Consider the following 27653-nt stretch of genomic DNA (forward strand, 5'->3'; position numbering starts at 1 on the left):
TTGTTGCAAGCTTGTTTCTATTATTTAAATTATTTTAATATAAGGGATTCTTGGTATGGCTCTTCTAAAAACTCAGGCTATTTATGTAAAAGCCTGAATACAAGAGTCTAACTTTAGGCATCTGTTTCTGTAAACCTCTGCCAAAGGAAGGAGGTGTACCCACCTCGCGACACACTGCACTCCAGCACTATGACACAGTGGCCCCAGTCAGTTGCTCCACATATTAGCACAACACATTATATTTAGCAAAATGTGCTCTACTGCTCCTAAGAGATCTCTGAATAAACTTTGATAACACCGTTGGCCTGACTCCTTTGGGACTTGTAGCTCCCCACTGGGCAGTAGAGATCATTAAAGTGTTTAATCATATAATTCCTTTTTGCATAGTGTTACGATAGATAACATTGCATGTGTGCGTGTCAGCCTTTCCATTATAAACCTCAGATCCTGTGGCATTAGTCATCCAGAGTAAGTGCATGCTCATGTGGAGATGAAACGTTGTGGAATCATTTTGATACTACATGAACACAGATAATTCAAGTAATGAAAGGGTACATTTAAAGGTCTTGCAGGAGCCCCAGCCTCCTCCTTGCATCCCACTGGGAACAAGAGCTGCTCACGGGCACTGGGAGTAGCAGTACCTCATCAGCTCCAACAGCACTGAGTCTCCCCCCTCCTCTTTTTTCCAAAGAGCATCCCAAGATAGCTATGTATAACATTTCTTTTACACTGATGAGAATGATACTGGGAGATTTTCATAGACAGTTAATTTGGTTAATTACAGACAGATCACGTACTTAGTTCCTGCACAACCTAGCTTTCTTGGTAAAATCGGGAAAATTCTGTGGAAAATGAAAGACAGTCATCTACAACTATTTCTTTTTTTGTTGCTGTTTTGGGTGTTGATAACACTGAACAAACAACCACGTGCCTCTTTCAGCCCTGAGAAGTGCCATACAAAAATTTTAATCCAAAGAAATTAGGAGACGGTTCAAGTTGTCTCTGGATCTTTGTGACAGCTGAAGCATATGCAAAGCATTTCAGCTGAATACCTTCAGTTCTTCTACTGCTCCTGGTGAAATCACAGGGAGCTGTGTCTGCAGGTGAGCTCAAGAAGACTTATTCCTTAACACAGCTCTAATAATAAAGATATCTTACTATTAAACATATCCTCTTGCTCCCCCCTATTTTACATCTCCATTCAAACAAGTATTGATTAAAGTGATTGCTTATCATTATTATTTTACCTTCTTGTTTCTGTCCTATTAAACTGTCAACTCACGTTTTACCTTTATCCAGTTTTCTCCCCCATCCCTATGGGAGCAGGGTGTGAGCAAACAGTTATGTGGTGTTCAGCTTACTGCCAAGTTAAACCACGATTTTTGGTCATCTCATTTATGGTATGTAACAACTAAATTTAGAAAGCCTTATTTCAGGTAATTCTAAACCTCTAAGCCTCCTGTTTTGTCTACTGCAGCATCTTCTAAGTTCTGCTGTATGTGAAGCTTGCATGTTATTTGATCTTCACTGATCCAACCTTTTCAGTTTATTTCTGCCATCACCAGAAAGCCCCTTGTCTTTTTTGCACCCAGCGAAGCCTTGACAATACAGGGAACAGATGGTTTCTCCAGAGAAAAGAGCAAACTGGTTGTAACAGTAAAACACCAGGATGGGTGAGGAAAGACAATTACAAGCACTGCATGCAGCAGTCAGGAGAGGAAAGATCTCTTCACTTTTCTGAAAGTTCAGATTGGTGGCCTGGAAACTCAAATAAGGAAACATATCAGGAAAGGACAGACTCATCACTCTTCAGGAGCGTTCTCTATGAGGCCGCAGGCTACAAGCAGTGGGAGGGGATATTTTATGAACAGAGTGCACTGTGCACAGGCAGTGGCACTCCCCACAGAGCTGAGCTCAGGAGAGCTGGGTTGACACTGCATGGGGTAACAAACTTCTCTGAAATCCTTCATATGCCCTTCAAGTGAATTCAGCTTGCCACAACACTAACAAGCAGGAATCGTGGCCAGGTAGATTTAGGGGATGATATGCCTTATGGAGAAAACAGATAGCAGCGGGTTTTCGCTTACCAAGTTTGCCAGGGAAGTCTGTAACCAGTTAGTCTTAGAGAAAATCTGAGACCAGAAGAACAACTGTGGAGAAATGTACCAAAACACATCTCACAGCTCTTTGGTGCTGCCTGCTGAGCTTGAAGTCTTGAACACTTGTATTCATACAAACAGCAGAGTACAGCCAAGGGATCCCTTGGCTCAGACTGCATTTCTGGACAAGCCATTATTTTTATAGCAGCTTTGGCTGAATTCTAGGGGGAAAAAAAGAAGAAGAAAAAAAAAAAAAGTGTAAAGACTCAGACAAGCTAGAACAAAAAGGAGTTATTATTAAAAGAAATTTCCTTTTATAAAAAACAATTTCACAAGTACGTGCACGAAAGATATGTTGGTTCTTACTCATCACATACACACCTCACTTGAGGTCAAGTCAGGTGGATCAGATTTGATTTTCTGTGCCTTTGAAGATCTGACTCATAGTAGTAGTTATGAAGATAAACCTCCAGCTCCTACATATATAACAAAATTGGAAAAAATGGGAGAAAAAGGAAGGATAGCTGAACACAACGGATACTAAAATAAACTCAGCCTTTTCCTTGTTCAGAGCAGTGATACCCAAGGTGAACAACACTTGAAAAGTGGTATTTTCACTCTGAAATTTTGGGGAAAAACAAGTACAGATAATACCATATACTTAGAAATCTCTTTCATATTTTCATTTTACTTCTGAGAGTTTGTGAAATTGTTTCATGCTTTCTTTTAGGAAGCTGCAATATTGCATATTAGACTTCTGCTGGGGAAATGTGTGTGTGTGATGGGCTACCTGGACCTGTGCATCTATTCAGTAGCCAGGAAAAGGTAGCCCAGGGCCCAGGTCTAAGAGAAGATAGCTCTGAGCCACCTTCCCAAAGGAGAAAGAAAAATGTGGTGTGTACACTTGGAGTCTCAGAAAGGGATGTTTAACCTAGAAAAACATTATCTTTGATTTAATTGTTATTTGTTGCATCTGTCTGATTGTTATTCAAATTATCACTACTCTTGCAGTGGCATGAACATTGCTTTCAATTCATTCAAAACTGGCACACTAGTAACCTTTCTCTATTAACTTTAAGAGCTTGTAAATTTAACAGGCTAAATAATGAACAATATGGTGGCAAGGGAAGTAGCAGAGATGGGGTACTCACTGCCTACCCAGCAGAAAATATTGGGATGGTACTTAGAACAATCCAGCCCAGCAAAGGCCATGACAGCATTCCCACACCCTTGGCTCCAAGAGGCTTTTCCTTCCCCTGGTGCACAACATCACAAAAATCACCATATCTAACTAACTGCTAAAGTAAAAATATAAAGTTTACATGAACCAGAGGTTCTCTTCAGAAAAGAGAAAATACTGTATACACAGATCAAAAACAGGACTGCAGTAATGTAGCAATATTGTACATCAGCGTAATATTTAGCTCCAGAACGAATTGGTGGAAGGGTAATAATTAAACATGATGGTAATAGAAACAGGCAAGAAAAGCACATAATTTGAGTGTATTTAGTGTTTAGCAAGCTGTGACTTATTACTGACTTTTTTTAAAATTTATCGTTTTTCAAGTTAGTGTGGAACAGTACAAGCAACTCATTTTAATTTCTTCTACTCATAAAAAACCCACAGGGATCCAAAAGGTCCTCAGATAATTCTGACCATGTTCCATTAAGTTTAGCCCTAAGGAAGGCAGGGCTGCACCCTGCAGCTGCTCCCAATGCCCCAGGCACTCTGTGGAGACATGGGGCCACCCTTCCAAAACAGCCTTTTGTCAGTAGAGGGTTTCTGATTTTGTTGAAGTAATGCTACCAGGCTCTACTTGTAAGGTCAGATAACGTTCTAGCATGAAGATCCTTCTGCTGCTCGCTTTGTGCTGCTGCATGGGCCCCTCAGCTGCTGATGCCCACAGCACTGTTTACAGGAGCTAGAATCACCACAGCAGCGTTTTGACTATTGCTGAACTGCATTGGTGAGCTTCAACACTCTCTCCAACTCCCCCCAAAACCTCCTTGGGACAATGCCCCCTCTACTCCTGCCAGAACAGCTGACCCACATGGACCAAAGTGATACTCCATACCACATAATGTCACACTCAATAATAAAAGTGTATAGAACCACAGAATATCCCCAGATAGAAGGGACCTACATCACCAAGTCCAGCTCCCGGCTCCGCACAGCACCACCCCAATTCACACCCTGTGTATGAGAACATTGTCCAAACTCCCCTTGAACTCTGACAGCTCAGGGCTTTGCCCACCACACTCCAGTGAAGAACATTTTCCTAATTCCCAATCCTATTCTATGCTGGTCCTTCCCTTCCCACTTGCCTCAAGTTTAACAATCATATTCTGGTTCTTTGGAATAGCAATGAAAAATTTTAAACCAACATAATCCAAAAAAGGCTTAAAATAGCACTGTAATAGGAAGTTAGATTTCTGCATTCATTGCCACATTTTGAAAAACCCACTGTGTCCTTAAGAGGAGAAACAATGGATTATTTTGATGAATTCTTTTTTTTTTTTTTTAGAAGTTCTATTTGTTACGCAATCAACACCAGACAAACAAGGACATAAAGGGAAACAGAGGACTGTTTTGTTACTGTCGATGTCGGTAACAGAGGGAGAGACTGATGGGAATTGTGAGATCCCACCCCAGCACATGCCTCTCACCTCCCAGGACTATTAGAAAACTTTCCACATATGGAATTGCACAGTGGGAATATCCCACATATGAGAATGGTGTTTCCAAAATACACCCTTCTAGGATATGACCCCACATCTCATTTCCATCTTCGAGCGTGGGAGCTGAAAATGCTTCTGAATGCCACTTCAGCACTGTCTGAAGTAAAACAAGTTGAACCACACGATGAGCCCCAGGAACTGACTTGACAGCAAGACTAAAAAGGCCCAAATTGCGTTTAGGAACATAAAACCTAACTGGTTTTACAATGCACAGCTAACAGTTTCTCAGAAATGTGCTACCTCAACAACTGCTATAGTCGGCCCAGTAAGAGGCACGAGGGGAGCTTGAGTTAAATGATTCTCATGTCATCCATCAACATAGAGATAGTTTCCAACAGCAGCTTTTATATGGCAGGCATTCTCAGTAACAGCATTACCTACTTCAGATACAAGTTGTTCCTAAGTCCATTACATTATCAGGTAACCTCAGGTGATCTTCCAACAACTGGGCCTGACAGCAACAACATAGAATTACCAAATTCTCATTCACTTCCATGTAGGTTTTGTGACTTTGTCTAATTCTGATTATTTATTTCAAGATAAATTTGCTCAGCTAAAGCAAGACAAAATTTCTGTAACAAAGAGGAGGTATCACTTTCTTGAAAGGGTTCAGGATATTCAACTCATCTTTGAAGTGCCAACATAAACCACATCGGAAAACAAACAAACAAACATTCATACAGTTAAGAGATCAGCACATTTATAACTCACTGTACACACACCAAAAGTAAAATCCACTCTAATGGAGAACATATGATATAGTCCAAACAACCTCAAAGCAACATAAAAACTGCTTTATTGATTGCAGTTAACATGTTACAGTTAAATTAGGATTTCAAGCATTAAGCCAGATGCTTATAGTAACTATAAGCTGCCATCATGGTCACATGGAATTGGACGAAGAGATGATAGTCATTGGGGCATTTTGGAGTCATTTCTGCTTCTTGGGCATTGAAGCCATCAGCAGTTCATAAAGAACATAGCCCGTTCCTGAAAAATAGAAACAAAGAAGTATTTTCAGAATGGTAAACAGAGCTTCTTACGAGTCAGCTTTCCTTTCCCAGAACACCAACAATAAGCAATTGCAGCTCAGACACAGCATATTTCCATAACCATACCTCAACAATTTATTTTTTTTTGCAATTTGTATTTTATAGAAACAAACAATAAAAAAAAAAAAATCATAAAAAGCTCTCCACAGTCTGTAAAAAAAAAAAATTAAAGAAAAAAAGTACAGAAAAAAAGTGGGAGGTTTGCAGAACTTGCGCAGATGACAATAAAGTACTGGTTACCCACTGTTATGGTAACTGAACAGAAAATCCTCTAGAACAACACAGTTAAGTTAGAGGGTATTAGAGAACCATGTAAACAAATAGCAACGAGGCTAAATAAAGGCAATACCATAAATTTTTGATATAGTACACTAATTTTTACATCATGTGAAACCTCAGTAACTCCGGTAACACCCAGCATTAAAGAGTCAAGCCAAAAAGAAAACTAGGGTGTGCATGTGTTATAACTACATTTTATTCCCTTTCAAAATAAGCTTTATGAGTTATTTTAGCTTTGTCTAACATCTTTACATGGATTCTAAAGGAGTATCTAGTACCTAGTACTGTGTCGGTCATGCTGGAGACTGTACCAGAAAAAGTATTTTAATCTTAGCGGGTTGGAAAGTGTACTAAAGCACAAATGTTTTAGTAGGAGCCTTACCAAAAACTGTCAAACCCATGGTGGCTCTGTACAACAGACCATCCATGATCCCACCTTTAAGATACACGGGGAGGCCATTATCCTCCTAATGGAAACAAAAAGACAAAAATAAAGTATTGAAATGCAGTTCCTGTAACATTAGGTTAACATAACTGGAACTACTTGGAATATTTATTTCCCCAAACTATCTTCAGTACTTCCAGAAGACTTTGTGCTCTGAGCTTTGTGTTTCAAGTTTTTTTGCTCTGGTACCAAGTGAGCACCTACTATCAAAGTGTAGTAACAGCATGCATCTTCATTTCTAAAACAGCAACTGGTACACACCTGAACACTGCTGGCACTACCTGCCAGCTCCCTCAGGCCCACAGTAAGTGACTACCATCCCTAGAAGCTTCCCATAAGTCTCCAATACATTCAAACTCTACTACAGGGAATAAAAGCAGCCTCTACCATTACTTGTTCTTAAACAGGAGACTGTTTTGCTCCACCTGAACTGACGCTCCCTGAACACTGGATCCACAGGATCTTTATGCTTGCTGTCAAGTTTATGCTGCTTTGGAGTTCAAACTTGCCCCTAGCTGCTGACAGGCAGTCCTGCCCAGCTTAACTCTGCTTCACACAAGAGAGGAATTTGAGGAAGAAACAGTATTTGGCCAACTATATAATACATAGAGATTGATCATCTGTCAGCAGAAACAGAATCTCCGACCACCCTCCTTACCAATATCCCACATCCCATAGCATTCAGTGAGCACTGTGCTCCTCATGTAGTGTTCCAGCAAGACTGATCTCTTTCAGCAGAAAGGAAAGCAATAAGACACAAAAACTACTGCACAGTTAAACTATTAACACTTTTCCCCTTTCAGATTGCTAAGCCTAGTCTCACCTACCCTCAGTAAGAAATTACTGCTCCAAGTTGAGGCACACAGCTGGGAGCATGCTCTTAAGTACCCACTGCTTTGGCAACTGCAGAACCACTACTCCTCACTAGGTGGCATAGTAATCAGAAGAAATGTATTCAGTATCTCCTTTCAATATCTAAAGAGACGCTACAGGAAAGAAGCAAAGCCTAAGCAAAGCCTGTGGTGACAGCACAAGGGGAAATGGTTTTGATCTTAAAGAGGGTAGATTTAGGTTAGACATAAGAAAAAATCTGTTACAGTGAGGATGGTGGGGCATTGGCATAGGTTGCCTAGTGGTGTGGTTGATGCCCCCATACCTGTAGACCTTCAAGGCAAGGCTGCATCAGACCCTGGACAACCCAATGTAGCTGTGGTGCCCCTGCTCACTGCAGGGCAGTTGGACTAGATGGCCTTCAGAGGTCCCTTCCAACTCTAAATCTGCTAAAACCTCGTCACCGTATCGTCAGAGTTCTTTCAATACCTGGAAGAGCTTCTGCTTCTCAGGAACTCTGTTCTCCAGTGGCCTGCGCGAAGCAGTGCTTATGGTCCTCTGGGAAATCTGGCGAATACTCTAAAATAAAGAAAAAACGGTATTTTAGAAACAGTGGAATCTTTTAGTTATATCCACAGCGGTACAGAAGCCATTTCCTTTTAAAATTAAGATGGAAGGAGGAAGAGCCATTGGCTTCACCTAAGCCATCGCGGGAGCCTCCCTGCCTGCAGACGTCGTGCCGTGCCCTACCCAGGACCTGTCTGCAGCGGGAACGCACAGGTGCTCAGGGCCCCCCACCCACAGCCCCAGCGCCCGGCTCTCAGCTCGGCTCCGCACAAAGCAGGGCGGCCCCCTACATCCCCCAGGCCTCACTGCCCTTGCTGCCCCTCAGTCCGGCCCGTGGGACCAGGCCCCTCACCAGCAGGTTCCGCCACATCGCGCCTCTTGGTCCCTTCACCTCCTGCCGGCAGCAAGGGCAGCGGAAGCGGAAGCGGCAGGAAGCACCGCCCCTCAGCGGCAGGCGGCGAGAAAATGGCGGTCGCCAGAGCCGGGGTTGTGGGGGTCAGTCCCGAAGGGGCGGGGATAAGGGCGGCAGCCCCGGCTGTGACGGAGGAGGTACAAAGCGTAGTGACGCACCTGTCCCCGGCCTCCGGCTTCATCAGTAGGCGAGGGTACTGAGTACCTGCGAGCAGAACTCAGAAGTCAGTTAAGTGATTCGCAGTGTGTAATTGCAGACGGTGAAGTAATACCAGAACTGTGTGGAACCCCTTTGAATCTGAAGGAGGAATCTTTTCACCGTTTAGCAAGGTGTTCCATAAGCCTCTGGTTTCTGCACTGCAGATCCTGCCCATGAGTGCTTCGTATCCTTTCTCTGCCTGACCCTGCAGCACAGCGCTGCCACAACGCCACTTTCTGGCTCTCTGCAGTTGCAGGGCACTCAAGTCCTGTCATTTTAAAGTACTTGTGCTGGTCCCAGAGTTGAGGATGAATAATCTACGTCAAAGACACAAAACCAGCATTCGGCCCAGTACAGAAATAACAAACTATTTCCCAAAGCACAGCACTTCCCCATGCCATGAGCTGCTTATCAGAAAGGCGCTATAAAAAAATGCAAAAATGGAAAGGTATTTATTCGTAGCCTCCACTGAGTGCAATATTAAAAATATCAATTATTAAGCACAGCCATAGAGAAAAATGATGCATTGCAACAAAGGAAGAATTCAGATGCATTACTTAACCAGTATTAATAAAAGAATCATCATCTGTGGCAAAATAAATGTTGCTTCATTTTTGCTATGTGAACTATTTCCTGTAAGTCGGAATATGAACTTCAGAGCTATTGCCTGAAGTTCACACTTAAAGCTTGGTATGACTAAAGCTACAGGGGGTTGCTTGGCGCAAGCAGAAGGGCTGCCTTCAACATTCACCATTTCATGAAAAAACAGCTTGAGGGAAATGACATCTTGCAGCCACAGGACAAAGGCATTTCACTAGAAGCAAAGTCAGACACATTTTCCCTAACAGATAAATTTTAATATATATTGTATTGAAGAATAATGAATTTGGTCATCAGAACTCATTGTTAAGATGTTTTGTCTAAGCCAGCCTGAACAGGGCTGTTCATCTATTTCTGATTAGTAGTTTGATCTTTTTTTAGCAGGGTTTAAAAAGATACACAAACATCTGAGTTCACTTCTGGCCTACCTGTCATAGTGGAAAACCCTGGGGCAGTAGGATAGGTGGACAAGACAATATTTAAGCTTCTCCTACAGGCTTGCTTGCCTGCTGCATAATTTTTTCTTGCATATAGACTAATTGATGTGCCCAGTTAAAAGCCACATTGTTCACGATGAGAGAAAACACAAAACTAGAATCATTCTCTAAGTTATTCTCAGTTGTAGAATACACTAAAATTGCATTAAAATAACTTAGTATTACACAGCATAAGCACTGCTTCAGGGCTTGGGATATTTACGGACTGCCATGCAGTAGGTCCCTCATTCTTACTTCAACTTCACATCTTCTTTGGGAAGAATACTGCTGTAGGCACTGCATAGACAGACAGGCAGCTGCCTTCTGGGATGCTGCCACACAGTTTGCTTTCATCACCAGTCAGCAGCTTGAAGAGAGAGCAGTCAGGATTAGACATGGCTCTGAATAACATCACTTCCAGCTAAACAGAATCTCTGCCTGATTGCAGTAAGAAGCTGGAACTTTCCCCCAAAACAGAAGCTTCATACAGTGGCTCGCATTGGGAGTTCCATATCTTTCTTTGATCATTCCCCCTACGAAGCTGAACAAGGATTTGTTCCAATGTTTATAAGCATCTGCTGTGAAGCAGATACTCATTTAACTACTTAACTCTGGATGTACGCCTAGAAACAATCATATTTTCATTTCTTCCAAGAATATTATGTCTCAGCCTTTCATATTTTCCCAACAGAACTAATGAGATCATAAATCACCTTCCTGGCCCTCTAACATTACTTAAAATATCTCACCATTTTATTTTGTGACATCCAAGCACCATCGGTTAGTCTTGCATGCAACTCTAGTTTAAGTTTGCTTCTTTTATTTCTGCTTACTTATTTCCAACATAAAATGAGAACAATTATTTCAAACAGCAGAAATCAGCATAAACTCAAGCAACAGACATCATTACTATCATTCAAGTGCTGGTTGAGCAGAAGGGAGTTTCTTATTTGTGACTCAGGTCATATAAGGATATGAGTTCTTATCAGGCTTATGATCGTATTGTCAGAGCTGCCCATTTAAGGCATAAGAGGTACTATGCTAATTGGATCGTATTCTGTGAGCTACAATGCATGGTATTGTTACATGAAAGTGCTTCTGCCAATCTGAGGAAGAGATAAAACCACACCTTCTATCTTAGGAGTCCATAAATGGACCACATCGCTAAACAGAGAGCTAGAATAAGAGTAGCATGACCATTCACTTCCTCCCCCCACCAAGCAAGATTTCTCTTTTGGCAGGCTGTTCAACACAGACACAGGTATTCAAAATGTCCCTTTATTTATTTATTTTTAAAGTAACTCATTGTAACTAGGCCAATAGTCCCTTATGGGGACTTGATATACCTTGAGAAGTACTTATTACTGTTGGGACATTGCTGAAGGCTTTTGCAATGTTGCCCTCTTCCTTTCTAACTCCTTAAAGTTAGTTCATTTGCAGAGAACAACCTATGGTAACAAATACAGAACGCCTATACAACAAATACAAAAGATACCAGTCTTATGTAGGACCAAGTCCTTTTCAAGCAGCTGCCTTCCAATCAGTATATTCTACATTATTTTTAAATTAATTGAGTACATATTCTGTGTTAGGTTTAGTTACATTTTTCCAATCAGACACTTCAGCTGAATATCTGATATCTGTGTGTCTACAGATGAGTAACACTGATGTTGCCCCAGTGCAGGAAGAGCATTTGAGAAAGGTGCAGTCATTAACACCTGCAGTGAACTCAGGGCAAACACACCTATCTTTCTTTGTGCTGCTTGGCAGACTCAAGCAAATGTTACCTGACATTAGATTGTCATGGCCTCTCTCCCCAAGGAGATTTCTATAAAAAGGCAAGGCTTGTGTTCTTCAAGGTATAACATTCATAATTAAAGCAAAATCAGGCTGCAGAGAGTGCAGTTTCAGTACCATTGGTACCTCGAGAGGCAAAGACTACAAAGGATTCTTCACATTCAAGTTTTAAAGTGGTAACTCTTCCCTCTGACTCAACTAATCACAACCAACAGCTCTCCAAAATAGCCCAAGGCAATTTAGAAGTACCCAAGGGGCCCTCTGCTTTCCTACAGCTATGTAGATCTTAACAAGACTGGAAGAAAGATGGGCACATGCAAAGGATTTTGTTTAAAAAGCTCCTGCATAAGCCAGAGACACATCCTAGTTTCCCACCTTAATTTCTCCAAGAAAGATTCATTCACAAGCGGGCTCTCCTAACACCACCCACTTACAGGAAGCCTATAATCTCACGCTTTGAGCACTGCCTGAACAGGGTGGGATTTGGAAAGTGCCTGGCTGGCACTTGGAAAGGAGAGGCATTGCTCTCTAGTTGTGCAGGATGAATGCCCCTGAAGAACCAAGGTCACAAGTGGTCAGGTCCAACGCATGGCACTGAGCACTGGGACAGCGACACTGCTCTGACAAGTGTCAGACAGGGACACTGTGGCTTCATCTTTGAACACGTGACACACTGGCAGCCTCCAGGAAATACAAAATCCAAGAATCTTAATAGTTACCTGCATGCCCCTGAGGCAAATGTAGAAGAGTAAAACAAGAGATTCCAAGTTTCACCTAATATTTTGAGCTCCTCAGGCATAGTGTTCATATTGTCTGACAAGTATTTAGTGCTACAGGCTTTCAGAAAAACACTTTATTTGTAGCAAGAACCAAACAGACAGCAATTCTTACCCTGGTGCACTTCATTAGGAAAATCCAAACAGCATTGACAGCTGTGGTCAACAGGAAAAGGAAAAAAGCACTAAAAAACATTTCAAGGTAGAGATAGAAAAATATTGTTTTCCATTTTGAACATAGCCCCAAAAAACAGCATTCCCTACTCAGAAAAGATAAGGGGTCATGAATAAAGCAAAACATTTACCTTTCAAATGACAAACAGTTTAAAAATCAAAATATTTTAATAAGCAGTAAATGGGAAACATCTCCTTACTTGTTTACTTTGTTTTGACTGAACTCTTCTACAGAGGAATGACCAGCTTAAAATTTTGTGCAACTTTTCAACCTTGCAATATACAGAGTTATATATCCTTATGCTATAGTTCCAGCAACAGATACAACACTGCAAAAAAATCTAGAAGATTTAAGAGCCCTGTGTTTCCACAATGTACTATGTAAGCAAATTACATGCTTATACAGAAAACCAGCACCATGGAAACACTGCTTCATTCTGCAGTGTATGCAGACCAATACACTTAAACTGCTAGCTGAAAAAGATTACACAAGTAATTGAGTAAAAACAGTTTTGCATTTATGTGCTAAATTAATACAGTGTTGTATAAAGTTGGCTATGGATGTTACATTGATTTTTTTGTAACTGAGAAACATAATTTGTGTAAAATGCATTCAATCTTAATGTCTTTTTATCCAGATGAAAATAAATGCATGTTCAAGAACAAAGTAAAAGCTCTTAATAAATGGTTTGCAGAATTTATTAGGTCTTTTTAATACACTCAGTATTTATGAAGCTAGTTGCAAATAAAGTGATCTCCACCATATACATTACAATTTCTGTGCATCATCTAAAAAAAAAAAAAAAAAAAAAAAAAAAAAAAAAAAAGTCAAATAGTATTTTACAGATTAGCTAGCTTCAAATTAACCTGGAAGTGAACCTTTCTGTAGTTTAAGACATTAAAACTCACACCGCTTCTAACTGCAATATTTCAATTATGTTTCACTGCAAACTTAACCTGCACTGGAATAACAAAGAGATTACTGTCATCTCAACTCTTCCATTTCTACAGTTCAGTATCTCAACACTGAAACAATTTATTGTGGCATCTACTCCAAATAAGGAAACAGAACATGAGATTTCCTTTACAACAAAGCCTGCTCAGCAGAATACACGTTTCAATAAACTCTTTTAGTGAAAGGAATTTGCTCAAATTTGTGACTGGAACAGACATTTTATGTTCATCTTGCTTACTGCTTGGAGATACTCTTTAAAAAGCAAAACCAGCAAGCACATCAGGAAAACTACTGCTGGATATAACTTAAAGCAAAGAAAATGACAAAACCGCAGGTTCTACCTGCAACAAACGTCTCCCAGTTTAGAACAAAATTTAAGAGGAACTCATACAGATAATTCACAAATAGGCTTTCCGATGCCTTTATAGAATGCTGTTTTACTGGCCAGGCACATCTGTTGCAACTATTAAAAGGAATTCCAGGTGTTGCAGTTTGCACTGCCTTTAAATAATCTAACATAACAAAGGTGGGTAGGACACAGGAAAAAACATTTAACTGCTAATATAAATATATTAAAATCTCAGCCAGAAATGTAGGAGTCCATGCACACAAGACAGTAAATTGAAAAAAACACTTGAGACTTGCCTTTTCCTTTCAACAGCACTGACACTCAAATTCTGCTAAGTTAACAATTTACACAGTATCTTACAATGGTCTTCTCCACAATCTGTATGTACTGAATCATACTGACATTACACAGCACATGACAAGCAGCAGATGCATCAAGGGAACCAGGGCTACATGCATCAAGTGGCCTGCCCAGCTAGAGGCAAACATCAGAAAATCGTTTCTGATGTATGCAGAGATACAATCAATGCAGTTAATTGTATACCCGTCATTTTGAGAGTTAATTCACAGCAAGGGGAAAGGTCTTTAGATAAAATTATATACCCAGCCTCAGAAGTGACGTTAGCAGAGATTTATCTTCCAACAACTGAGTCCGTTCTGGACTGGCCTTGATGCACATGCAGCATGGTTGCTCTCAAAATGTGAGATTAATTGGGAATGTCTGCACTAGTGTTTCTATTTCCGTATTTGTGATGGATGATCAGCAATACAACTCCTAAGAAGAAGCATATGGACCCAACAGTGATGTACGCAATTCCCAGAAAGGGGTTTTTGCCTCCCATCCATGAGATGGTGCTTAGGATCATTCTTTTTCGTCCATCAAAACTGTGCACGGGATAATCTGAGAGAAAACAAGGAGTATAGGAAAACAAGAAACATGAAGTGCATTTCCAAACCTAGCCCAGTCATGCACATTAACATGCTGGATCATCTCACTCAGGCTCCCAATACAAACATCATTCTTTGAATATTCAAAGTGTAAACACTGAAAACTTTGATGACCTTTTAAGCAAAGACTAACCTGGGCACCATCAACCACTCCAAGAAAAATGCCCCAGATGTTATGCATTTTCTCTTCTCCTACAAAGAGGATAGTTTCATAGGTTTTTGAAAGCACCTTCAATAAAACAAAGGAAATACGCTCAAGAACTGAAATTTGTATTTGAGTTTTTCTTTGTGACTTTATGTTGACTCCATTTTACATACACTCCCTGCTGTTTTGAAAGGAAGAAAAATACTGCTGTAGCTCTTCAAATGATCTTCAGGAGCTTTCAAGTTTTAAGAATTCAGTAATTATGACAACCTGCCTCCCTTACTTTCCTACATAACTACCTCATCTTTTGTCTGCCCAAAAAGGAATGGCAGGTGTGCACCTGACCCACAGCTCTGGACTTATTTTCACCTCTAAATTCTGCCTGCCCTAGGTTACATACTGTCATTACGCCCTGAAGAGTACAGGTTTAGAATGTATACTCAAATTTCTAAGCTACTAAGTCTTCCATTCTTTCTTGTGCTGTATTTTTCTCTCAATTTCTTTACAGCATCGAAGACATGAAACTTCTCTCTCATTGTGAAGCAAGTAATTTAACTTTATGCACAGATTTGAGCAATCACTCAGCAAAAGGTTGCTGCGGAGCAAGTCTACAAATAGAGTGATCTGACAACAGTACACAAAGCCACAGGAAGAGGCAAAGTAGGCCCCAACTCCTGAATGAATGCTAAATTTCTGCACCCCTGAGAAATTTCTCCCCTTGTATTCAATCCCCTTCAGTGTGAAAGCACTCCACAGAAAAGCAAAGGATTAGCAGCACATATACTGAAAAGTAAAAATGTACACTGCATTTGACTGTGCTACCAGCCTGAGTGTAAATGAAGTATGACCATACAGCATTTTACAAACTAAAAATAAAACCTGTGACTTAGGTCAAGTAACAGGTTTCAAAAAGACTTATCAGCTCAAGCATCACCTGAACTATGGCTATGGTGCATCTTCCTGTTAGTCTGCCTGCATTTGTATCTGCCCAAAAGTTATCACATGAAAACACTCCTATTCAGAGACTTCAGTCTCAATCTCTCGAAGCAGTCAGCAGGGACTGCAGGGACCCACATATGTGAACAAGCTGTGCGAGACCAGGGGTGAATGAGACTGACCATACCCCTCTAAGCACTCAAGCATACTGAGAAGACACTAGTGTCCTTCAAAATTTTGCTTACTGGGCAAATTTTACACTGAAATCTTCCCCATGATTAACATGTCTTCTCACAATGCCTCTTCAGAAGAGTGACGTATTTTTTTTGTCCCGTTTCGTCTTCAAGAACAGAAAGAGCAACAAAAAAATCCACAGAATATTTTCATTCTTGTTGAATACATAATGTAGTTCTATGTGAACTACACAATAGTTTAAGATCATGATTAAAATGGTACAAACATTAAAGAATATAAGCCTAACTCCAAGTGAAAAAAAAACAACCTTGCAATAAGACTACAAATTTACAGATCATTCCTATATTAGATTGTGTCTGAAGATCCAGCTGTCTCCACAGCATTGTGTTTTCCTCCCTCTACCCTCTTGATCAGGCAGGAGAAAATCCTACACTTCTAGAAGAGTAATACCCTCCAAAAGATACTCTTAACTAGTTCAGACAACTCCACGCTTCGGATGGTGATTCTGAAGTCAAACTGACCCAGTCATTTCCTCTTATGAAGCTATGGAGCTGAATTTCATGATCTTAACAGAACAAACACAGGTTAGTTCTATAAACTATACTTAGATGACAGTAATTATAAAGCTTTGTTTGATTTAAACTTCCTCAGAAGTATACCCATGTAACCCAGCCAATGCTCTAAGGAGTTTTTAAGGGCATTTTCAAAGGATACTGTACGTGATATCCAAAGAATATTTTCCAGCCTGTAAGGTAGGCTGTAAGTTACTCTTCCTTTCGATGAGACGATACAGCTTACGAAACGTTGGCAGAGCAGCGGTGCGCATCCACACGATAAAGTCTTCATTGATAAAGCCATTGTTGTCAGGCTCAGAGTCCAGCATATACACTGGTTTGGGCCAGTTTACTGGTTTTGTTGTACCTAAGATGAAACAAAAACAATACAGCATTTCAAACACAGGACTAAATGAAGCACTAGATCACCAAAATTAATTCTAGTATCATAAAAAACATACATTAAATCCTAAGTAATATGAAGAGCCAGGCTGGCTCACTGCAAGATTACTGTTTAGATTCTAAACAGAATTCAGAAGATCACTGTTCAGGAACTTTTTATTTTCATAGAATGGCTGAGAGTGGAAGGGACTTCAGTTGGCCCAACCCCCACCCAAGCAAAGACACCCCAGAGCACTGTGCTGAGGACCATGTCCAGGCAGTTTCTGAAATTATGTGAAGAGGGAGACTTAGCAACCACTCTTATAGGGGAGTCAACTCCTTGAAATGGTAGATACTAGCAGGACAAGGGGAAATGGTTTTAAGTTGAGGGAGGAAAGATTTAGGTTGGATATCAGAGGAAAGTTCTTTACAGAGAGAGTGGTGAGGTGCTGGAACAGGCTGCCCTGAGAGGCTGTGGATGCCCCGTGCCTGGAGGTGTTCAAGTCCAGGCTGGACGGGGCCCTGAGCAGCCTGGTCTAGTATTAAATGTGGAGGTGGTGGCCCTGCCTGTGGTGAGACGGCTGGAGCTTCATAATCCCTGAGGTCCCTTCCAACCCAAGCCCTTCTATGATACTCTGAGCAGAGCAATCTATCCATTCCTCTATCACCTGCAGAGTTTCCAGTTTAAACAGCAGTGTATATCCATTTACTCACACAACAGCACTGTCTATGGCTAAAACAAGTTTGCCCACTCTATACATTTATATAGATAGGAAGCCTTATCAAAATATTACTCTACTGTTGTGAGATAATTCTCCATTATGATCATAGCTCTCCTGCTCTACTACTTTCTGGACCATGAGCAAATAAAATTACATACAGTACTTTAGATGATGTCACAGTAGTGCTTTTGCTAACTACTGGAAATACAATTCTACACTGTATTAGAGTATGGTATCTGCCTTTCCAAGGGTAATGTCACTTTGGTAAGGTCACTTGGCTGTGACTAAGCAAGAAACACACATGCTAAACCTAAAGCTATTTTCTATCTTGCATATACACACAGACCCTAAAGCCCAAAAGGAAAACTGCTTTAAGACTTTATCAGACTGTATTTAATTACATTTAACCTTACAAATGAGAGAAATCAGTCAATTTATTCACAAATAATCAGATTTTAAACAGTACTGCAAGATCTATCAGAAGAAACATTAAAATAAACCCACACCGTTTGGTTAAATAATCATAGGATTTCTTCTCAAGTTAAAGCCATGTATTACAGCAATGCACTTACTAAGATTTTCTCAGTGTTCAAGGCATAAAAATTTATCAAAAAAAAAAAAAAAGTGATTTGATATTTGATATCCCAAACAGCAAGTTACTGAAATATCTCTTAAACCAGGAATCTTTTCCCCATCTTCACAAATTGGATTAGCTGCCAAAGCAAAACTAATCTGATGCCGAGCAACTGACAGAAAGAGCTTTTATAAAACTTCAGAAAGATTAAAAAGGAAATAACCCCTGGTTCTGTTTTACATGTTAAATGACTACAGTAAAATGAGAAAAAACAAAAATACTTCTGCATTAAGTTTGCAACATCCACTGTTAACAGACAACTTTTCCAGACAGCAGAATAGCCCTTAGCTTGGACTTCTACATAGAACAATATTTTTAATTAGTACGTTCACTACAATGTTGTCATTGAGGTAAAAATCCATGGCAATCAATGTGTTTGAAATCTCTTTTCTTAAAATTTCACATATTTCTTACCTTGGAAGAGTGCAGTTAAATTATTTCCATCTCCTGTAGGGTTCCTGAACTTCACATTTTTATCTGTCCACCACGCAATGCCTTTTTTAATCAAAGTAATAGCAGTCCTTGTGTCATTTTCAACGTGGTATAATTCCAATGTATCTATGGAGAAAATCAAATTGGAACACTAGATAAGAGTGACTTTTATTAGATAACGATCCTGATAGGCAGTAAAACATCTCCAGGAAAAACAAAAACTGCCACAATCAAAAACTGTTCTGTGAGAATCCACGCAGGTTCCACAGCAATGCGTTATACCTACATACACCTATTACATCTATTCCATAGCCATAACAGCCACTCACAACAGATGTTTCAATCCCTTGTGTGCTATCAGATTAAATTCACTGTGATAGCTATTAAAAAAAAAAATGGTATCTGAACATTCCAAACAATTAAGGTGTGTTAATTCAAAACAAAACAATCCACAGTAATAGCCAGGATAAAGCAACAGCACAAAGCATACATAACAACACAAAAACATCTAAATGCTAAACTTAGAAGTGTTACCATACCATTAAACATACTGTTGGCAATAGCCCCACAGGGAGCAATGGGTTTATCCTCGTTTGTGCGGTAGGGCTCACATTCCTTACTTGGATTCTGACAGTTAGAAAGAAAAAGGGCAGATCAGTCTGTGCTAGTTTATGCTTCAGTACCTCAGTGTGCACAGCTTACACTTACTACAAAAATCTTCTCATGAGTAAGCTTATTTACAATATTTCACTATTCACTGCTAATCAATATGATTGATTTTTTTTTCTTTACAAGCAGGAATATAATCTAGATAAAATATGAATAAAATCAAAAATCCCATGATGGTCATTCTAAAATTAAGACCGCTTGGAAACTGTTGAAAGGAAAAAAAAAAAGTTCTAACTGAAACATGAAGTACTCCAGCATTCTTTTAATAAAGTTCCCCTCCCCCCCACACTCCCTGTATGCACCAGTGGTAGAGATAACAGATTGCAGTAAGTAACAAAGCTCAGCATAAAATAATAAGGTTGTAAGCACACAAACATCATGCCAAAAACAAGTGACCTGAAATCCAATGTCAGTCATCAGCTGCTTTTTTTTTCCAATCTATATGCAAAAAAGGGGGAATACTTTTTGCAGGAGCAAGAATCCACATGTATTTCCACTCCTTGCCAAAACTAGGAGGAGGAGCAATCTGACTCTATGCAGTACTTTGAGCAGAATACAGAGTACTGACATTTTCCAGTAATGCTGATGCTCAGTATCAAACCTGATTCTATAGAAACAAATGCATTTAGTTGCAACATCCAAACCAAGTGTTAGGTAACAGTATTTTATACTGAAAACGAATGGGTACACATACGTACTATCATCTGAAAGTAAAAAGTTTAAAGCTATTCAATTTTGAGATGTGTTTGAGGTACTGCACTGCTGTCCACTGAACAAACAACTGCCATGAAATTACAGCATTTTACATTTTCTCATAAGAAGTATGGAATTCCTTACTGTTGTTTTCTGGAATACAAAAATTCTACAGCTTCATTATTATTAAACTCCATATTCTGCCCTGTGATAACTTATGCAAGTCAGTTGTTCATTGCCTATTAATATCAAAGCTTGAATACCTACAAGTAATGAGCTGTTGTCTCCGTTTAGTTGGCTGTCATCTCGAGATTTCACATAGCGACGGTGGTTTTGATAGAAGTTGGAAAGTCCATAATACATGAATACATTACTCTACAAGAGGGGTTTGAATTCACACAACAGATCAATAAAACACACAAGGATGCTAGTTAACTGAGAGCTGGAACTTTAACCTCTTAAATTGAGTTTACTTTATAGTAACACTCAAAGACTCAACTCTGTTCATACTGAGTACACAATACTATCCCAACAAAAGCTGGCAACCTGAAGTCAAACAATATCAACGTGCCATAAACCAACAGCATGATATTCATCAGTACTATCCCAATACTTATCTTGTTATTATTTTGGGGGTTGAAACTAGGTGATCATTGTGGTCCTTTTCAACTCAGGCCATTCTATGATTTGCCTCCAGTTTGCAAAAAAGCACGCACCTGGTGTTGTCACTTCCTGCTGAATTCAGTTGAAGTTGTGCAGGAATAGCTCATCTACATGTCAAGTACATGAAATCCAACTAGGACACAGTAAATCCAGATGTGTAAAAGGTATCCCACTAAACACTGTGCAATTCTAGGCAAAGAGAGGCATTAAAAACCATCTCATCCCTGTTTCTGAGAAGATACACAGCCATCATATCCATGTTCATAGAAATACTAGAAACAATCCTTTAAGATAGAAACAAAGTAAGGCTGTGGGAATGCAGCTTTCCTATCACTTAGGAAATAAACCACGTCAGCAGTTCTCATTTCACTATGCAAGCAAGGTTACATACCTCAAATGAATGCTCCAATGTGAAATTGATTGTGCAAGTACAAGGCGGTGTGCTATCCCAGGACACATTTAAACATTTGTTGCAAGGACTGGAAGGCTCTATTCCTGTATAATCAATCTATAACAGAAAAAAATATTCACATTAGTTTACAGTGGGGAAAACAAAGAAAATTGATTAATAAGCCAGAGAATCAGTGTGGCATTTATTTTGCAACCTTACTGCATCTCAGTTCCAAAAGCCCTGTTTGATGATCTCATGGTCCCTTCTAACCCAAACTATTTTGTGATTCTGACTACATATTATGTTTCAGCCTCAAACAAATCTGGCACCAGTGTGGGCCATTAATGCTGGGGAAGAGAAAAAACAAACAAACTAAAAAACCCCACCAAAACACACAGAGCAGATACTCAAGGCACCACACCATTTCCAAACACACTTCATATATAACAAGCAGACCTAAGCTGCTACACACCTTCCAGAGAAGTCTAGTTTTTAAAAGCCTACCTAGATATTTAATAAGAAAGAAGTTCTGCATAAGAAAACTTTCAGTGCTTAAACCTAGACAGCAAAGAATCAGCTAGAAGATTTTTCAAAGATCACTTAATGCTCAAAAGCTCTCCTTAAACAAGGAAGATAAAGACACTAATGCCAAGAATAGTAAAATGCCAGATGAAAAAGAAAGATGATTGCTGTTAATGCAGCTTATCAAGTATCTGTCTTTAATAGTCTAGCAACAAGAACAAGAAAAATTACCTGAAACCTGCACATTCAGGCTACCTTTACAACACACATAATGTATCCTGAGCACCTGGGCACTCATTCTATGGCCCCCTGACAACAGAAGTCCTTGACTGCATTTCATTGCTCTCTCCTGCATGGCTTCAGGATGCAAACAGGAGGAAATAACTGCATTGGGTTCAGCAGGTCAGCTCCATGTGTAGGACAAAGATTCCATCTGCCTATGAACTAGTATTCCTACACTTAAAAGATGCTTGCTACTTAGAATTAGAACTCAGATCAGCACAACACATGACAAGTTATCAAAACAAAGTGCTCTGAACTACAAATCCTGCTCAGTTTTATGAAAGACTGCTGCAAATGGTTTGTTCTGATTTACGGTTGTAGTCAAACATCACTGAGAATGATTTATGATCTGTCCTAAAATCCATATTAAGGTTAAATAAAACAAGCAGTTTCAAGGTTTAAGGAACAATTGAAGCCCATTTCCCTCTGGATCTTCTTCAAGGTTTCTCTCCCCATAAATTGTTTGCTATCTGTTAAGAGCTGCAGCTCTTTCTTCAGCAAAGGCGCTTTAGTAGCCTGTGTTCTGCTGCCAGGCTTCTGACAGATGATACCTTCCTCTGACAAGCTCAGCTGAAACAAATCAGATTCAGGAGCTGTGAGGTGGGGGAAAGGCTTGCATTATTTTTGCCTCTCATTAAACGAGATACTGAATTTATGCATAGTAGCTCTGCCTCTGCAGTCCTTCAAGGCTCGGTCCAGCTGCAGCACAAGGACCAGCAAGATTTAAAAATTTCACTTACATGAAGAACACCTTACACGTTCCACTGACAGCTTAGCTAAAATAATACAGATATGTTTTCATCTCTTGACAAATAATGAAACCACTGCTTCAAGAACACAAGAACTAATGCACGGAGCCAAGGCAGAAATCCATATGACCCAGCACCAGGGCTCCAGAGAGCAATAACAAGAGACCACAGACCCACATGGAGCTGGTATCTCCTGGCCCAATGGCTGGTCAGTTTGTTGATGTCCATCTCAGCTCGCTTGTTTTTGTAGTGCAGAAATAACACAGCTATTGGGCATATGAATTCTCCAAACCATCTGTGCTCTTTGTAGGCTTCACATGCTGTTACAAATGGATGCCACTGAAGAATCATAGAATATCCTGAGTTGGAGGGACCCATAATGATCACTAAGTCCAACTCCCAACTCCACACAGCACACAAAATCAAAACCCTGTGTCTGAGAGTGCTCAAAATGCTCCATAAACTCTGACAGCTCAAGCCTGTGTCCACTGCTCTATGCAGCCTGTGCCATGCCAACCCATCCTGTGGTGCAGCACCTGTCCCTAACCCCCAGCCCCATGCCATTCCCTCAGGCCCTGCTGCTGTCACACAGAGCAGAGCACAGAGCTGCCCTTCGCTCCCTGCAAGGAGCTGCAGCCTCCATGAGGCCTCCCCTCAGCTCCTCTGCTCTGGACCAGCAATTACTGTCCCTGGCCACTTCTTGTATAAAAGGCATCCAATCAATCTGGTTTGTTGTTTTGTTTTGTTTTTTCCTATATCCATCTCTGCAGATTTCACTAAGTTCTGCATCATTTTGGTGATGGGGTCACAAGAACCACACACAGCACTGAAGATGCACACAATAGTCAGGCACCTCATCTCAGTTCCTCATTCCTAGCAGTACCTTTGGGTCTGGTTTTAACTACTGTTAAGCAATTCACAAGTAGCAGTCGCAGCACCGGGATGTGCTTCCTGTTCAATGAGTGTCCTGGACATTGCTCAATTTGTATCACATTTTAATGTGCTGTCAGCAGTTCTTTATCCATTCTAAAAATAAAAACAGGACCACATTGGCCTTTAATAATATAGGGCAGAAAATAGACATTTCTGAAGCTTTTTCCTCATATTTCTCTCAAATGAACAATTTCCCATGATGGACATTTTTGAAACTGAGAAAAGATAGAGAAAAACCAGTGCACACACACACACACACACACACACACACACACCAATCCATAATCCTCATACACTTAAGATTCTGGACATCTTCCACATTTAAATTCAAGAGAGCTTCTAAAGGAAATCAATGGAAAGGCCACATCTCACTGCTTGCACCCACATAAGAACAGTGCAGTTCTCAGAAACTGCAGCATCAATTTCCAGAACAGGCCTAGGGATAATATGAACTGTACACAAACATGTATTTGGGGACATCAATCATACATCCTGTTCAGTTACAATACAGCAAGCTTTCAGGCTGCTATACACACACACACAAAGACACCTCATGAGGAGGCTACTGTCTGAGGCGTGTGTAAATAAGCAGCTCTGTTTCCTCCCCTAATTACATTTCTAAATGAGCTCAGTCACCACAACTCGCTTTTAGAAGCCTTGTCTCCCGAAGTTGTATCAGTGGCTCTTTGGGAGTAACATCTGGAGGTTACTAAGAAAAGCCAGAGCACCAGGCAAAGACCTTTTGATGTGCAGTGGTAGCTGTGCATGCTCCCCCTCTCCACAATTTTTGCACTAAAACACTTTATAGAAAAGCATTAGAATCAAAGAACGGAACATAAGCTTCCTCCTTTTACTTGCATACCTGAACTGTTTGATCACAACATCAGACTCACAGAACTCACAAACCCTATCCCCAGAAAATCTGACCAAACTCCAGGGGGAGGTGGCAACACAAATGATAAACACACTTGATAAAAAGCTAGGAACATTTTTACCTATCTTTAATACCTTGAATCTAGAAGAGACCGAAGACTACCACCTGCTATCTCATTTCCAAATATAAGTGGCCAACACTGCTTCATAGATGCAGTCTGTCTGTGTAGGGTAGTGTTAGTCGCACTAACTGTACATGTCAGAAGGGAACGGATGCCTTGTGGCTCCTGCTTGAGCTTTACAGCAGTACATAAGTAACTGCTAACCAGACACAGCCTTTAACATTTCATAGAATCATAGAATGGCCTGGGTTGAAAAGGATCTCAAGGATCATCTAGTCTCAACCCTGCTTTTGTATGCAAGGTCACCAACCACTAGACCAGGCTGCCCAGAGCCACATCCAGCCCGGCCTTGAATGCCTCCAAGGATGTGGCATCCACAACCTCCCTGGGCAACCTGCTCCAGTGAATACACACACAGCGTGGATCGAGCTACAAGGAGTCACAGAACTTCCAGCGCCTGACCATCCTTATGAAAAAGTTCTTCCTAACATCCAACCTGAATGTAATTTACAGTTCTGGACTCGGAGGAAACTGATGAAGTTCTAATCCTTAAGGGTCAACCCAGACCCAATCAGAACAAAAAGATATGGTAAATATAATTGGATAAACATACATCTCTCATAACATCAGCATAAGACTGCATGTTACTTTAATAAATAAACGTCTGTTCTAAACATAACCATCATAAAAAGTGTTAGCCAGCTTTTTTTTTTTTTTTTTTTTTTTTTTAATGTTTCTCAGTGTAGTATCCTGTTGAAAACAGGCATCTGCATCACCTTCAAAAGGGCTGTAAGGTGGCATCGATAGTCGGTGTGTCAAGAACAGAGCAGAGTGCTCTGAAGTAGCTGTGCCAACTTCCAGATGCGCATGCCCCGACACTTCCAGGCAAGAAACTTAAATGCAGCATCCAGACACGGCACAACGGGCTTCAAGCTCCTATTTCCCCCTCCACTTCAGCCTTTCCTTGACAGGAATTTTAGTTCCTCGGACTCTGTTTCCCAACCTCCTCCCGACACAGCCGTCACCTTGGCTTCCTTCTTTCCTTCCCCCCGCCCGGCCCGGCTCCCCATGCCCAGAGCTGAGGGGAGGCCCGGTCCCCGCGCACCTCGTACTCGCGGATGTTGTTGGAGGTGACGAAGATGCCGATACCGATGGGGATGAAGATGAGGCCGATAATGAAGAAGGCCGGCAGCACTGTGCCCGCTGTCAGGATGGGCTGCCAGGCGGGCAGGCGCTGCTGCTTGAACGCTGTGTTGTCCGGCTTGCGGGTCTTCACCGCTCCACCACCGCCGGCCGCGGCCCCGCCGCCAGGCCCGCCGCCCGCAGGGTGCCCGTCCGCCTCCTCCTTAGCGCTGTAGTTGACCGCCATGACGCCGCCCGCCGACACCACCAGCCGCCCCGCCCGCGAACCCACCACGTGACCGACGGACGCCACGCCTGCGCTCTCGCGGGACGGCGCGCGGTTGATGACATAACCTTCGCGTCCCGGCGGAAAGGGATCGCCGAGACGAAGCTGCGCATGCTCAGAGCAAGAGCGGTGTCTGCGCAACGGCAGGACACAATCTGGCGCTCATTGTCTCCTTCCGCCTGCTCGGAGCGGAAAGCGCATGCGTAATGTCAACGGGCGCCTTTATTCACCGTCCACTCTGTTTCTGCGCATGCTCATGTTCAGCGCTGCTGGTTTTGAGTCCGGTGGTTGGAATCGCAGAATGGCCTGGGTTGAAAAGGACCACAGTGACCATTGAGTTTCAACCCCCCTGCTGTGTGCTGGGTCGCCAACCACCAAACCAAGCTGCCCAGAGCACATGTAGCCTGGCCTTCAATGCCTCCAGGGATGGGGCATCCACAAGCTCCTTGGGCAACCTGTTCCAGTGCGTCACTGCCCTTTGTGTGAAAAGCTTCCTCCTAATATCTAACCTAAATCTCCCCTGTCTCAGCTTAAGACCATTCCCCTTGTCCTATCCCTATCAACTCTTGTGTGCACGTGTATTTCTGAGCAACTGCTTTGTCCAGAGGGGCACAGCTCAAGGCAACGCAATGTTGAAACTGTGTATTTCTCCTTCTGCTGGTGCTTTCCTTTTAAAGTTCATTTAGCGAGGGCGGGGGTGGTCAGCGTGGCCAAAACCTGGCTGTCAGCAAGCAATGATGTTTCTTTGTGATTTTAGAAAAGTGTAATGCAATGAGTTTCTGAGCAGCCGGATCTAACGGTGTCCCTTGCAGTGCGGTTGGACTAGGTGACCTTCAAGGGTCCCTTCCAATTCAACTGATTTTATAGTTCTATGGATTTCATGTGTAATCAATGCTCTTAGGCTGCAGACGGGAATAGTTTCCCAAAAATGAAGTGGGGTAATCAAATACACCAACAGGGAGCGCCAGGGAGGCAGGCATCTGGTGAGGAGCAGCGCCGTGGGGCTGTGCTGGCTCCTGCCTCTCCTCAGGCGGCACAGGAAGCTCAGGAGCACTATTTTTTATTTATTTATTTTAAAGCATCTAAAATTTGGGCTCTAATGACTTTGGGCTCTAAGCAGTTATCTAGGGCTCTCAAGTAAGACACTTCCCTTGTATGTGCTGCAGCTGTATCTCATTCCTGATGTATCCCTCTGAGCTTCAGGCAGCGAAGCCCCTTCCCCTGTTACAACCCTTTTCTCTATTATCTTTTGTCTTCTGTCATCAAGCCTGGCGACTTGTGCTGCCTCAGCCTCCCAGAAAATCCAGTGAGGGATCAGTGAGTGTAAACCTGTGCTGTGAGGTGACAAGAAGTTTCCTTGGATGCTGCCAGGTTCAAGAGGGCCCTTTTGTCCTCTGCATTTTATTGACTACTCATGGAAAAGCAACATGTTCCCTCCAAGACATCCTGTCACCTCCTGGACACTCAGCTTCTTCATGGCCTCCATCAATGAAAGATCACCTCAGTGCAGCCATCACAGTAGCCCGATGGAAAGGCATCCCTCCATCTATGCAAAGACACAGAGGACACCACAGGGCACCATGTTTTGCAGTCCTAATTGGGTTGGTGCTGGGAACTTTGGCACGAGGTTCATCACGTGGGGCCTGCTGTCAT

General features: G+C 41.5%; 3 protein-coding genes across 3 annotated transcripts in view; 1 reads left to right on the forward strand and 2 right to left on the reverse strand.

Moving 5' to 3' along the window:
• Window positions 1-27653, forward strand: part of MYO6 (myosin VI) — a 770453-nt gene that overhangs the window by 421996 nt on the left and 320804 nt on the right. The gene's annotated exons all lie outside the window — the stretch shown is intronic.
• LOC125688975 (cytochrome c oxidase subunit 7A2, mitochondrial) lies at window positions 5612-8487 on the reverse strand. The gene is made up of 4 exons (XM_048935672.1): window positions 8365-8487; window positions 7935-8024; window positions 6552-6636; window positions 5612-5828 (listed from the first exon to the last, which is right to left on the reverse strand). Exons 1-4 carry the CDS (start codon window positions 8380-8382, stop codon window positions 5770-5772), a joined length of 252 nt encoding a protein of 83 aa, XP_048791629.1. The 5' UTR covers window positions 8383-8487; the 3' UTR covers window positions 5612-5769.
• Window positions 13237-26023, reverse strand: TMEM30A (transmembrane protein 30A). The gene is made up of 7 exons (XM_048935671.1): window positions 25698-26023; window positions 21112-21228; window positions 20325-20432; window positions 19235-19322; window positions 18678-18821; window positions 16687-16893; window positions 13237-14649 (listed from the first exon to the last, which is right to left on the reverse strand). Exons 1-7 carry the CDS (start codon window positions 25959-25961, stop codon window positions 14456-14458), a joined length of 1122 nt encoding a protein of 373 aa, XP_048791628.1. The 5' UTR covers window positions 25962-26023; the 3' UTR covers window positions 13237-14455.

This window comes from Lagopus muta, chromosome 2, assembly GCF_023343835.1.
Source record: "Lagopus muta isolate bLagMut1 chromosome 2, bLagMut1 primary, whole genome shotgun sequence".
NCBI classification, from domain to species: domain Eukaryota; kingdom Metazoa; phylum Chordata; class Aves; order Galliformes; family Phasianidae; genus Lagopus; species Lagopus muta.

Excerpts from the sequence above, each read along its gene's own strand:
- LOC125688975 (XM_048935672.1), bottom strand. Across the intron at positions 6,637-7,934 it reads AGAAGCAGAAGCTCTTCCAG|GAGGATAATGGCCTCCCCGT; the intron begins GTATTGAAAGAA and ends TGTTTCCATTAG. Across the intron at positions 5,829-6,551 it reads CATGGGTTTGACAGTTTTTG|GAACGGGCTATGTTCTTTAT; the intron begins GTAAGGCTCCTA and ends TCTATTTTTCAG.
- TMEM30A (XM_048935671.1), bottom strand. The coding sequence starts at position 25,961 with ATGGCGGTCAACTACAGCGCTAAGGAGGAGGCGGACGGGCACCCTGCG. Across the intron at positions 18,822-19,234 it reads TGCCAACAGTATGTTTAATG|ATACATTGGAATTATACCAC; the intron begins GTATGGTAACAC and ends TTTTCTCCATAG. Across the intron at positions 16,894-18,677 it reads TTTAACTGCACTCTTCCAAG|GTACAACAAAACCAGTAAAC; the intron begins GTAAGAAATATG and ends GTTTCATCTTAG.